Raw genomic sequence first — 13,137 nt, 5'->3', positions numbered from 1 at the left:
GAGTAGTAAGGCGTAGAGCGGAGTAGTAAGGTGTAGAGTAAGTTAGTAAGGTGTAGAACATGCTCATCTTGCTCAGGGGATTTTCTCCCAGCTTAGTGAATGTGGTGAGAAGTCCCTTTGCACAGAACAGCCAATCACGTGTCCAGATAATTACAAAACTGGGATTTTTGCTGGCCTGTGATTGGATGAATGAAGTCGGCACAGTTTCACCTCATGCACTAAGCTAAGGGAAAATTCTCTCTGCACAATGAACACGCTCTACTCCTTTAACCCCATAACATTCTCACACATGGAAAATAGATACATGACAACACCCTTCTGGGCAACAATGTTGCAAAATCTCCCCCGGAGAGAAATGCGTCGCAGATTTTCGCGAATTCGCCAAGGAAATGTGGGAATGGCGATTATTGTGAAGAATGGAGAGAGAAGAGTAATTAATTGCAGGAAAGCGAATGATGGACAGAGATGAGGAGAAGTGAGGGGAGAGGAGAGGGGGGACATGTATAGAAGATAAATTTAGAAATAAGGGCAGAGAGAGAAGAGGAGAGGAGAGGAGAGAAGAGGAGAGGAGAGGAGAGGAGAGGAGAGGAGAGGAGGAGGAAAGGAGAAGAGGAGGAATTGGAAGTGACAGACGGAGAGGAGGGAGACAAACACTCACAGGGACAACAAGGGACAAGGGGGGGACCAGGAGGAGGGGGCTGTTTTTTTGGAAATCTTCCGCCAAACTTTTTCCAGTTGGCATTGGGACTGCAGGGGGGTAGAAGGAGGTCCTGAGTCCCCCCAGAGAGGGAGGAGATTGTCTTCAACAAGTGATCCTCTTCTCCCCCCAGAACAATCATCCGCCTGCTACTCCCAAATCTTCCCGAGTCACTCCATCCCAGGGACCCCTGAGAACAGAGCACTGAGGGGCCACACCATGGGCAGAGGGGTGAGTCCAACATCCCATCATTTCTATTTACATGAACGGAGAGATTGTGTGTGTTATATATGTGTGTGTGTGTGTGTATGTGTGTGTGTATGTGTTATATGTGTATGTGTGTGTATATGTGTTATATGTGTGTGTGTATGTGTTATATGTGTGTATGTGTTATATGTGTGTGTGTATGTGTTATATGTGTGTATGTGTTATATTGTGTTTTATGCGTGTGAGTATGTGTTATATATGTGTGTCAGAGTATGTGTTTTTTATGTGTGTGTTATATGTGTATGTGTATGTTATGTGTGTGTTTGTATATTATATGTGTGTGTGTGTTATTTATGTGTGTGTGTGTTATATGTGTATGTTATTTATGTATAGGTGTGTTATGTGTGTATGTTATGTGTGTGTGTTATATGTTTATAAGTGTGTTATGTGTGTGTCTGTGAGATGTGTTATATGTGTGTATATGGTGTATGTATTTGTGTATGTGTGTGTGTTATATGTGTGTGTATGTGTTATATTGTGTGTGTGAGCATGTGTTTTATGTGTGTGTTATGTTGTGTGTGTATGTTGTGTGTGTATGTGTTATATTGTGTGTTTTATATGTGTGTGTGTATGTGTTATATGTGTGTGTGTGAGTATGTGTTTTATGTGTGTGTTATATTGTGTGTTATATGTGTATGTGTGTGTATGTTATGTGTGTACATTATATGTGTGTGCGTGTTATATATGTGTATGTTATATGTGTGTGTGTGTTATATGTGTATGTTATTTATGTATAGGTGTATTATGTGTGCATGTTATGTGTGTGTGTTATATGTGTGTGTTTGTGTGTGTTATGTGTTTATAAGTGTGTTATGTGTGTGTGTCTGAGATGTGTTATATGTGTGTATATCTGTGTGTATGTGGTGTATGTATTTATATGTGTGTGTATTTGTGTATGTGTGTGGTGTGTGTGTGTGTCTAAGGTATAGGATGTATGTTGTTGTATGTGGTGTGTGAGTTATGTGTGTGTGTGAAGGCTCCAGGGAAGGAGAAGAGAGTGAAGATGTAATGAGTGGAGTGCGGAGGAGAGTGGGGGGGACCGCCGCTGGCACTTTGAGAAGCACTACTACAAGGAGGTTATAGGATGGGGGAGGGAGAAATATCTATCTATCTATCTATCTATCTATCTATCTATCTATCTGTCTGTCTGTCTGTCTGTCTGTCTGTCTATCATCTGTCTATCTATCTATCTATCTATCTATCTATCTATCTATCTATCTATCTATCTATCTATCTATCTATCTATCCCTATAAACAATATCTCAATGTTGGTAAATACTGGATTTTAAAGCACCTCTAATGGCCTCTAATATCTCTCCATCTGTCAGAACTCTACATTTACTATCTATGTGTATTCACACTCCCAGTCTTTGTTTTATTCTCTATAATACGATCGGTTGTAGGGTGTGTGTACACCATCTAGCATTTATTGAGTACAACAATAAAAACAAACAGAATTCCCATACAGCTGATCACAGAGCCTTTTACAATGTAAATACAGATAAAGAGTAAAAAAAAAAAACAACAATAAATGAAGACTTCACAGCTAGGACAGCAATATACATGATCCCCAAAATACACCCTCCGGGGACCCCGGATCTATAAATAGAACATCAAATGTTTACACGATATCAGTGATGGCTATAAATACCCACACACAATGTTTACACAAATGATGGTGAATATTTCTATCCAGTGCTATCCTCCAATACACCAACCGTTCTATAGGGGTTGCAACAAGAGGAGTGAGACCATCCCATGGTGGGTCAAGAACAGAGCTATATATATTATCTCTAGGACAAGACCGGAAATATAAAGATCTATCTATCTATCTATCTATCTATCTATCTATCTATCTATCTATCTATCTATCTATCTATCTAAGGCTGGCCATACATTATACAATTTTCTTGTACAACTTTCCTTTAGATTTACCAAAACCATCTAATATGAGGTCACATCTAAACACTTTCTATTTGTATCCAATCAGGGAGGCCCTTCCATTACATAGCTGAAGGTAAATCTAAAGGAAATTGAAAAAGAAAATTGTATAATGTATGGCCAGCTTTACTATTGGCATATTATCTATCTATCTTTCTATTTGGCCATGATCTATCTAACTATTAATATATTATCTATCTATCTATTGATTTATAATCTATCTATCTATCTATCTATCTATCTATTTGGCCAGTATCTATCTGTCTAACTATTGATATTATTATTATCTATTATTATTACATTATCTATCAACATAATAACTATCTATCTATCTATATATCTATTTATCTTTTTATTTGGCCATTATCTATTCGTCTATCTATCTATCTATCTATTGACATTTTATCTATCTATCTATCTATCTATCTATCTATCTATCTATCTATCTATCTGTCTAACTATTGATATTATTATTACATTATCTATCTATTGACATAATAACTATCTATCTAGTTATCTTTTTATTTGGCCAATATCTATTTGTCTATCTATCTGTATAACTATTGATATGTTATCTATCTATCTATCTATCTATCTATCTACCTACCTATCTATACAGAGCTTTGAAAAAGTATTTATACCCCTTGAAATTTTCTACATCTATCTATCTATCTATCTATCTATCTATCTATCTATCTATCTATCTATCTATCTATCTATCTATCTATCTATCTATCTATCTATTTGGCCATTATCTATCTGTTTAAATATTGATATTATTTTCTATTATTGATAGTATTATTGATATTATTATTACATCATTTATTTATCTATTTACATAATATCTATCTATCTATCTATCTATCTTTTTATTTGGCCAATATCTATTTGTCTATCTATCTGTTTAACTATTGATATATTATCTATCTATTTATTTATCTATCTATCTATTGACATCATATCTATCTATCTATCTATCTATCTATCTGTCTGTCTGTCTGTCTGTCTGTCTGTCTGTCTGTCTGTCTATCTATCTATCTATCTATCGATATTTCTATACTCTCAGCCCACTTGGGAGATATAAGTAGCTTAGAGGGAAGAATTGAATCTCCATTTCGGACCCGACATCCAATCATCAGCTGTATTTCTTTGGTCCCTATATAACCTCCCTGCTGATGAAATCTTATATTTGGTGTAGTGCGCGGTGTCATGGCTCCTCTCTCTTTTATTCCAATCTCTGGACGGATCGGACGCTTTGCTGGCCTCTAATAACGGAATGTTGTTCCCAAGAGAAGAGCGTCGGGACCCGCAGCAGTTCGCTGATCAGAGAGAGTGGTGTGTCTGAACAAATATATAAAGCAGCAAATGATGGATTCATTCCCTAAATTCAGACCGGCAGCTAACTAAAAAAGTTGGAGTAGATAAATAGGAATTGTTTTACCTAGAAAAATATTTTTTTAAACTCTGTCTGGCCAGTATTGTGATCCAGACACCCCTACCAGAAAGCACAGTCAGGAAGATCACTGATCTACAGCCTCCTTAGAAAGGATGCAAGCCATTGTCCAATCAGCAGGCTCCGGGGGTGGAGCGGTGACACGGGAAGCTACGTTCCCCAGTTTGGGAATATATCAGTCGTCTGCCTGGCTGTGCAGTGTAGCTGAAGTGTATGAATCACAATACTGGCTGAACAGTATAAAAAAAAGTGTTTTGCAGATAAAACAGTAAATGTGTGCTTCAGCTTTGGAATTAGCCTTTGACTGGAGTTATCCTTAAAGGTGACCTTTGACTCCAGGATTGGGGATTGTGTCCAGCGTCTTGGCCCTCCGTCCCGCTGACGGGTCGTTCCTCAGGATCACAGCATTGACCTTAATTGAGTGGGCAGTTCCCGCAGGAAGTGCATGCCCAGCATGGCAGGAACTGTTTTCGTTTTGGTGAAGGGTTAGGATCCCTATCAGGTTTTTACTGCTATCCTGTGCTCCGTTGGGAAGATTTCCCCATTATTTCCTGTCAGGGCCGGGACAAGGGGTGGGCAGGAGGGACGGCTGCCTTGGGCACTGTGGTATTATGTTAGGTGGGGGGCACCATGAGGAGATTGAGGGGAGGGGATTCGCGTTGGCAGGGAGAATATGAGCGGTGGCAGGGGGTAGAAATCGTTTTAAGAGGGAAAATTTGGGGAGGTGTTCTAGGAGTCAGGGCCAGGACAAGGAGTGGGCAGGAGGGACGGCTGCCCTGGGCACTGTGGTATCATGTGAGGTGGGGGGGCACCATGAGGAGATTGGAGGGGAGGAGAAATTTTCTGGGGGGGGGGTGGCAGGGAGTAAGAATTGTCCTAGGAGGGGAAATTTTGGGGTGCGTGCTAGGAGTGGTGATTTGGGGGGATTAGTGCTAAAAAAAAAGGTGATATGGTGGGGGGGGGGGGATTTGTGCTAGGAGGGGAAATTTTGTTGGAAGGAAATTAGTGCTAGTAGGGATAAATAGGGGGTATTTGTTCAGGGAGGGGAAATGTGGAGGGTGGGGGATCTGTGCCCATTATGAGGGGTTCCCACCATCCCTGTGCTGAGTTCCCAGGTCTGTACACCTGCTGTGCCCATTATGAGGGGTTCCTACCATCCCTGTGCTGAGTTCCCAGGTCTGTAACCTGCTGTGCCCATTATGAGGGGTTCCCACCACCCCTGTGCTGAGTTCCCGGGTCTGTACATCTGCTGTGCCCATTATGAGGGGTTCCCACCATCCCTGTACCGAGTTCCCAGGTCTGTACACCTGCTGTGCCCATTATGAGGGGTTCCCACCATCCCTGTGCTGAGTTTCGTGGTCTGTACATCTGCTGTGCCCATTATGAGGGGTTCCCACCATCCCTGTGCTGAGTTTCGTGGTCTGTACATCTGCTGTGCCCATTATGAGGGGTTCCCACCATCCCTGTGCAGGGTTTCTGAGAGTCTGTTGACCTGCTGTACCAGGGCGACAGTTTGGGTCTGCAATTTTCCACCCTTCCCCCATACAACTTTAGATGGAACATTTGGAATCCTCATCTATGATGTAGGTGTTTGTTGGCTTCCCACGAACGATACAACAACCTTGGCCATTCCTCGGTCCCAGAATAGCTGCGTTCTCACAGAATGAGATGTCCTGGAGGAATTAAGGGTGAAGTGTGTGGGGGGATAGGCTGAGCTCGGGGCAGGATGCAGAAGGTGGGTCAGGGGAGCTAAGAGAGCCACCCAACCGAATGATTTCCCATCAGATATGGCCGAGATTTCATCCCGGGACACAGAAATCACAATATGTTCTTTCCATTAAAACAGCACAATAATGAAGAAAAAAACATACTTGGATACATTGTTACATAATTATGGAAAGTCTATCTATCTATCTATCTATCTATCTATCTATCTATCTATCTATCTATCTATCTATCTATCTATCTATCTATCTATCTATCTATCTATCTATCTATCTATACTATATTGGCAAAAGTATGGAGACACCTGCCTTTACACACATATGAACCTTAATGACATCCCAGTCTTAGTCTGTAGGGTTCAATATTGAGTTGGCCCACCCTTTGCAGCTATACCAGCTTCAACTCTTCTGGGAAGGCTGTCCACAAGGTTTAGGAGTGTGTCTATGGGAATGTTTGACCATTCTTCCAGAAGCGCATTTGTGAGCTCAGGCAATGATGTTGGACGAGAAGGCCTGGCTTGCAGTCTCCACTCTAATTCACCCCAAAAGGTGTTCTATCTTGTTGAGGTCAGGACTCTGTGCAGGACAGTCAAGTTCCTCCCACCCCAAACTCGCTCATCCATGACTTTATGGACCTTGCTTTGTACACTGGTGCGCAGTCATGTTGGAACAGAAAGGGGTCATCAAATTGTTGGGAGTTGGGAGCATCAAATTGTCCAAAATGTCTTGGTATGCTGACGCCTTAAAGGGGTTGTAAAGGTTTGTGTTTTTCACCTTAATGCATCCTATGCATTAAGGTGAAAAAAAAACCTGGCAGTCACCGGCCCCCCCAGCGCCCCCCCCCCCCCCATTTTACTTACCTGAGCCCTAGAATTTCACCTGCGCTCCTCCTTTTCCTGGGGTTCCCGGCTCTTGATTGGATAGATTGATAGCAGCGCAGCTATTGGCTCTCGCTGCTGTCAATTAAATCCAATGAAGCGGCCGCTGGGGGGGCGGGGCCGAGTCCGGCATTCGTGTCTATGGACGCAAATGATGGACTCGGGAGCGCGCCCACAAGGTGACCCCCTCGGGACAGCGCTTCTCCTAGGGAGGTTATCTGATAAGAGGAGGAGCCGCGAGAGCAGCCGGGGGACCCCAGAAATGGATGATCGGGGCCCACTCTGTGCAAAACAAGCTGCACAGTGGAGGTAAGTATGACACGTTTGTTATTTAGGAAAAAAAAAAACGCAAATCTTTACAATCACTTTAAGAGTTCCCTTTACTGGAACTAAGGGGCCAAGTCCAACCCCTGAAAAACAACCCCCACACCGTAATCCCCCCTCCACCAAATGATTTGGACCAGCACAAAGTAAAGTCCATCACGTATGCATAGCACTTTCAAGGAAGGGAGGCACGCCCCGCCAGCACGCCGCTTCTGCTGCCATTAGTCATAGCAGAAGGCGATCAGCGGCTGCCGGCCAATGGATGCAAAACAAAATCAAAGAAATTCCTGGTAAATTCCCGGCTCAACTTACCGACCAGCCCCGCGAACCAACCGAATTGTCCTGTTTAACAGCCTGCGCTAACCACTTGCTTACCGGGGACTTAAACCCCCCTCCTGCCCAGACCAATTTTTAGCTTTCAGTGCTGTCACACTTTGAATGACAATTGCGCGGTCATACAACACTGTACACAAACTACATTTTTATCATTTTTTTTCACACAAATAGAGCTTTCTTTTGGTGATATTTAATCACCTCTGTGGTTTTTATTTTTTGCTAAACAAACAAAAAAAAAAACTGAAATTTTTGAAAAGAAAAAAAAACATTTTTCATAGTTTGTTATAAAATTTTGGGTAATTTTTCTCCTTCATGATATTCACTGATAAGGCAGCACTGATGGGCACTGATGGGGTGCACTGATAGGCACAGATAAGGCGTCACTGATGGGCACTGATAAGACGGCACTGATGGGCCCTGATGGGTGGCACTGATGGGCACTGATAGATGTCACTGATGGGCACTTATAGCTGGCACTGATGGGCACTGATAGGTGGCACTGATGCGCACAGGTAGGTGGCACTGATGGGCACTGGTAGGTGGTATTGATAGGCAGCACTGGTGATAAGGCACTGATTGCTGACATTTATAGGTGGCATTGTGGGCAATGATAGGTGACACTGTGGGCACTGATGGGTGATACTGTTGGGCACTGGTAGGTGGCCCTGGTGGGCACTGGTAGGAGGCACTGTTGTGCACTGGTAGGTGGCACAGGTGGGCACAAAAGGCGACACTGATGGGCACTGATAAGGCGACACTGATTGGCCCTGATTGGTGGCGCTGATGGATGGTACTGATGAGTGGCACTAATGGTCACTGGTAGGTGGCACTGATGGGCACTGATAGGTGGCACTGATGGGCACTGGTAGGTGGTATTGATAGGCAGCACTGGTGATAAGGCACTGATTGGTGACATTTATAGGTGGCATTGTGGGCAATGATAGGTGACACTGTGGGCACTGATGGGTGATACTGTGGGCACTGGTAGGTGGCCCTGGTGGGCACTGGTAGGCAGCACTGTTGTGCACTGGTAGGTGGCACAGGTGGGCACAGAAGGCGACACTGATGGGCACTGATAAGGCGACACTGATTGGCCCTGATTGGTGGCGCTGATGGATGGTACTGATGAGTGGCACTGATGGGCACTGGTAGGTGGCACTGATAGGTGGCACTGATGGGCACTGGTAGGTGGTATTGATAGGCAGCACTGGTGATAAGGCACTGATTGGTGACATTTATAGGTGGCACTGTGGGCACTGATAGGTGACACTGTGGGCACTGATGGGTGGTACTGTGGGCACTGGTAGGTGGCGCTGGTGGGCACTGGTAGGTGGCACAGAAGCCTCTGCAGAGGCTCTCCACGATCGGGGCTGATGTCCCTCTCACAGCCGCCGGTGATCGTTTTTTTTTTTTTCTCGTGAGGAGAAAAAATAGCTGATTACCGGCTCTGTTTACATCACATGAACAGCTGTCATTGGTTGACAACTGATCACGTGGTAAGGGGTCGGGATCATAGACTGGCTGATCACAGAGTGCGCCGGGCGAGCACGGGAGAATGTCTATGGACCCCCCCGGCAAAGTAGGTCCGCGCTGCAGCCGGCGGACGGGAAGAGGTTGGAAACGGGTTTAGTTTGCATACATTTGCAAATAAATGCGTAAGCTACGGAGCCCCATCAAGGCACCCCGATGGATGTCCGCCGGCCCCCCGCCGATCATCGAGGAGAGACCCAGGACCGAGCTCTGTCTATGTAAACAATGCAGAGCTCCGTCCTGACAGCGGGGGATGGGCTGGATTTTCTTTCCCTGCGAAGCGCATCCCTTCGTGAAATCGCCTCACACAGCGCACAAAAAACACCGGCTAGGCACACATTTAACCCTTTGATCGCCCCTTTCCCAGTACAGTGACAGTGCATATTTTTAGCACTGATCACTGTCTTGGTGTCACTGGTTCCCATAAAGTGTCAGCTAGTGTCCGATCTGTCCGCTGCAAAATATGGCAGACTCGCTATAGGCTATTCGCCGACATTACTAGTGTAAACGAAATAAAAATTCCATAAATCTATCCCATAGTTTGTAGACACGATGAAATTTTGCCTAAACCAATCAATAGGCACTTAATGGGATTTTTTATTTATTTTTTTACCAAAAATATGTAGAAAAATACATATTGACCTAAATTGATGAAGAAATTGGATTGTTTGTACATTTATTGGATATTTATTATAGCAGAAAGTAAAAAATGGTGTTTTTGTTTTTGAAACTGTCGCTCTTTTTTTGTTTATAGCGCAAAACATAAAAAACACAGAGGTGATGAAATACCACAAAAAGAAAACTATTTGTGGTGGAAAAAAGGGACATAAATTTTGTTTGGGTACAGCGTCGCACGACCGCGCAATTGTCAGTTAAAGTGACGCAGTGCCGAATCGCAAAAAATAGCCTGGTCATGAAGGGGGGGGGGGGTCAAGTAGTTGATTTTTTCGTGCCAGTTCTTTTAAAAAATAAAATAATAAAATATTGAGTTATTTTCAGTGACTGGTTCTCTTTAATATTTTCATGTCAGTTATTTTTAGTGACTGGTTCCCTTTAATATTTTCATGTCAGTTATTTTTAGTGATTGGTTCCCTTTAATATTTTCATGTCAGTTATTTTTAGTGACTGGTTCCCTTTAATATTTTTGGGTCAGTTATTTTCAGTGACTGGTTCTTTAGTGTTTTGTGCCAGTTCGTTTTAGCTTATAAAAAATTAAATAAAAAAATATTGAGTTATTTTTAATGACTGGTTCTCTTTAATATTTTTCTGTCAGTTATTTTTAGTGACTGGGTCCCTTTAATAATTTTGTGTCAGTTATTTTCAGTGACTTGTTCTCTTTAATAATTTTGTGTCAGTTATTTTCAGTGACTGGTTCTCTAATGTTTTGTGCCAGTTCTTTTTAGCTTATAAAAAAATAAAATAAAAAAATAAAATAAATAAATATTGAGTTATTTTCAGTGACTGGTTCTCTTTAATATTTTCATGTCAGTTACCATTATTTTTAGTGACTGGGTCCCTTTAATATTTTTGTGCCAGTTATTTTAAGTGACTGGTTCCTTTAGTATTTTTCTGTTACATAGTTAGTCAGGTTGAAAAAAGACCCAAGTCTATCCATTTCAACCTCAACCTGTTAGTTATTTTTAGTGACCGGTTCTCTTTAAAATTTTTGTGTCAGTTATTTTCATTGACTGGTTCCCTTTATTATTTTTGTGTCAGTTATTTTCAGTGACTGGTTCCCGTTAATATTTTTGTGTCAGTTATTTTCAGTGACTGGGTCCCTTTAACATTTTTGTGTCAGTTATTTTAAGTGACTGGTTCCTTTAATATTTTTCTGTCAGTTATTTTTTGTGACTGGTTCCCTTTAATATTTTTGTGTCAGTTATTTTCAGTGACTGCTTCTCTTTAATAATTTTGTGTCATTTATTTTCAGTGACTGGTTCCCGTTAATATTTTTGTGTCATTTATTTTCAGTAACTGGTTCCCGTTAATATTTTTGTGTCATTTATTTTCAGAGACTGGTTCTCTAGTGTTTTGTGCCAGGTTTTTTAGCTTATAAAAAATAAAATAAAAAAATATTGAGTTAGTTTCAGTGACTGTTTCTCTTTAATATTTTTATGTCAGTTGTTTTTAGTGATTGGGTCCCTTTAATATTTTGGTGTCAGTTATTTTCAGTGACTGGTTCTCTTTAGTGTTTTGTGACAGTTATTTTTGGCTGATCAATACAAAAGAAATATTGATACAGAATAAAAAAAACATACACATAATAGGTACTGTATACCTTTTGAAAACCAACCACTTCAGAGATCCAACACTTCTTAATGTAAATTAGGAATATCCCAGTTTACACAAATCCCAGAACACCCCTTTCAAAACTGTATGTGGGATATACTGTATGCATCAAAAATGTATGGGGTATATACTGTATATAAAAAAATATAGGGTGTTCCTTTCCACATTAAAGAGATCTGGGCCTCCTAAGTAAATGACTATAATATCCAGGTCCAGGCCACTCTGGATGCATATACAGTATAATTCAAATATAGAAAGGGGGTGAACACTTTGTATTTCTAAGGTGGCTTTCTCCATATTCAGCTTTGCATCACAGATAGTTGATTCCTATTTATTGGAATCCACCAACCTTCACCGCCAAAAAAACCTGAGCGTTGGCATTGTAAGAGCAAATCAAGGTTAAAGTGCCAGTAGTAGTGCCAGGGTAGTGAACGGGGTAATTAGGATCATATAATATCTCTTCAAAATGGTAGAGAGTCGAAAAGTCTCAATTCTCTAGCAGTATTCAACCTGTACCACGGAGGATAAGGCCCCAACATGTAATGTACATACAGGGACCACCAAGAATCAGCATCCAAGGTATTCAATCACTTATAAATTGCAGGGAACCACAAAGATGGAGACAAGCATCAGCATCATGGATTAGCTATAAAACTAAAGTCAAGGCAGATCCCTCACTGCACCGTCCAACCTTGACGTTAGGGATATCTATAGAATGTGAGAAGCATCTCCAAATTGTAAGGAGGACCTAATGAGAGGTGGATTGGAGGCCTGACTGGTTTCAATGGGAAAACCCAACTTCATCAGAGGCTCTCCAGAAGTTGTTTGTTCCCGACGAAACATCCAAGGTACTCAACCAACCATAGGTAGCAGGGAACACATAAAGATGGAAACAAGCTTCAGCATCATGGATTAGCTGTAAAGATAAAGTATAGGCAGATCCCTCACTGCACCATCCAGCCTTGAAGTTAAGAATATCCACAGGAAATGAGAAAGATCTCCAAATTGTAAAGAGGCACCATTACAGGATCCCAGGAGAGGAGAGGTGGATTAAGATGTCTGAATGGTTTCCTTGGGAACACGCAACTTCTTCAGAAGCTCACCAAGAGAACCTACGATGAAGCTGGGTGTTCCCAATAAAACCAGGATCCAGTCTCTAATTATCTCTAATTATCTATCTATCTATCTATCTATCTATCGATCTATCTACAGTGGGGATCGAAAGTTTGGGAACCCCAGGTAAAAATGTGTATTAATGTGCATAACGAAGCCAAGGAAAGATGGAAAAATCTCCAAATGGCATCAAATTACAGATTAGACATTCTTATAATATGTCAAAAAAAGTTAGATTTTATTTCCATCATTTACACTTTCAAAATTACAGAAAACAAAAAAATGGCGTCTGCAAAAGTTTGGGCACCCTGCAGAGTTAATATCTTGTACTGCCCCCTTTGGCAAGTATCACAGCTTGTAAACGCTTTTTGTAGCCAGCCAAGAGTCTTTCAATTCCTGTTTGAGGTATCTTTGCCCATTATTCCTTACAAAAGTCTTCTAGTTCTTTGAGATTTCGGGGCTGTCTGTCACGCACTGCTCTTTTAAGGTCTATCCATAGATTTTCAATAATGTTGAGGTCAGGAGATTGTGAAGACCATGACAAAACCTTCAGTTTACGCCTCTTGATGTAATCCCCCGTGGATT

General features: G+C 41.8%; 1 protein-coding gene across 1 annotated transcript in view; it reads left to right on the top strand.

Moving 5' to 3' along the window:
* Positions 1-586: 586 nt before the first annotated feature.
* Positions 587-13,137, top strand: part of LOC141116998 (sodium/potassium-transporting ATPase subunit alpha-2) — a 68,729-nt gene continuing 56,178 nt past the window's right edge. Inside the window, exon 1 of the mRNA XM_073609555.1 lies at positions 587-928. Coding sequence (XP_073465656.1) covers positions 917-928 — 12 coding nt within the window. The 5' untranslated portion in view covers positions 587-916. The remainder of the gene's footprint in view (positions 929-13,137) is intronic.

Source organism: Aquarana catesbeiana, linkage group LG13 (genome assembly GCF_042186555.1).
Source record: "Aquarana catesbeiana isolate 2022-GZ linkage group LG13, ASM4218655v1, whole genome shotgun sequence".
NCBI classification, from domain to species: domain Eukaryota; kingdom Metazoa; phylum Chordata; class Amphibia; order Anura; family Ranidae; genus Aquarana; species Aquarana catesbeiana.
This window is presented reverse-complemented; position numbering and strand designations above follow the sequence as displayed.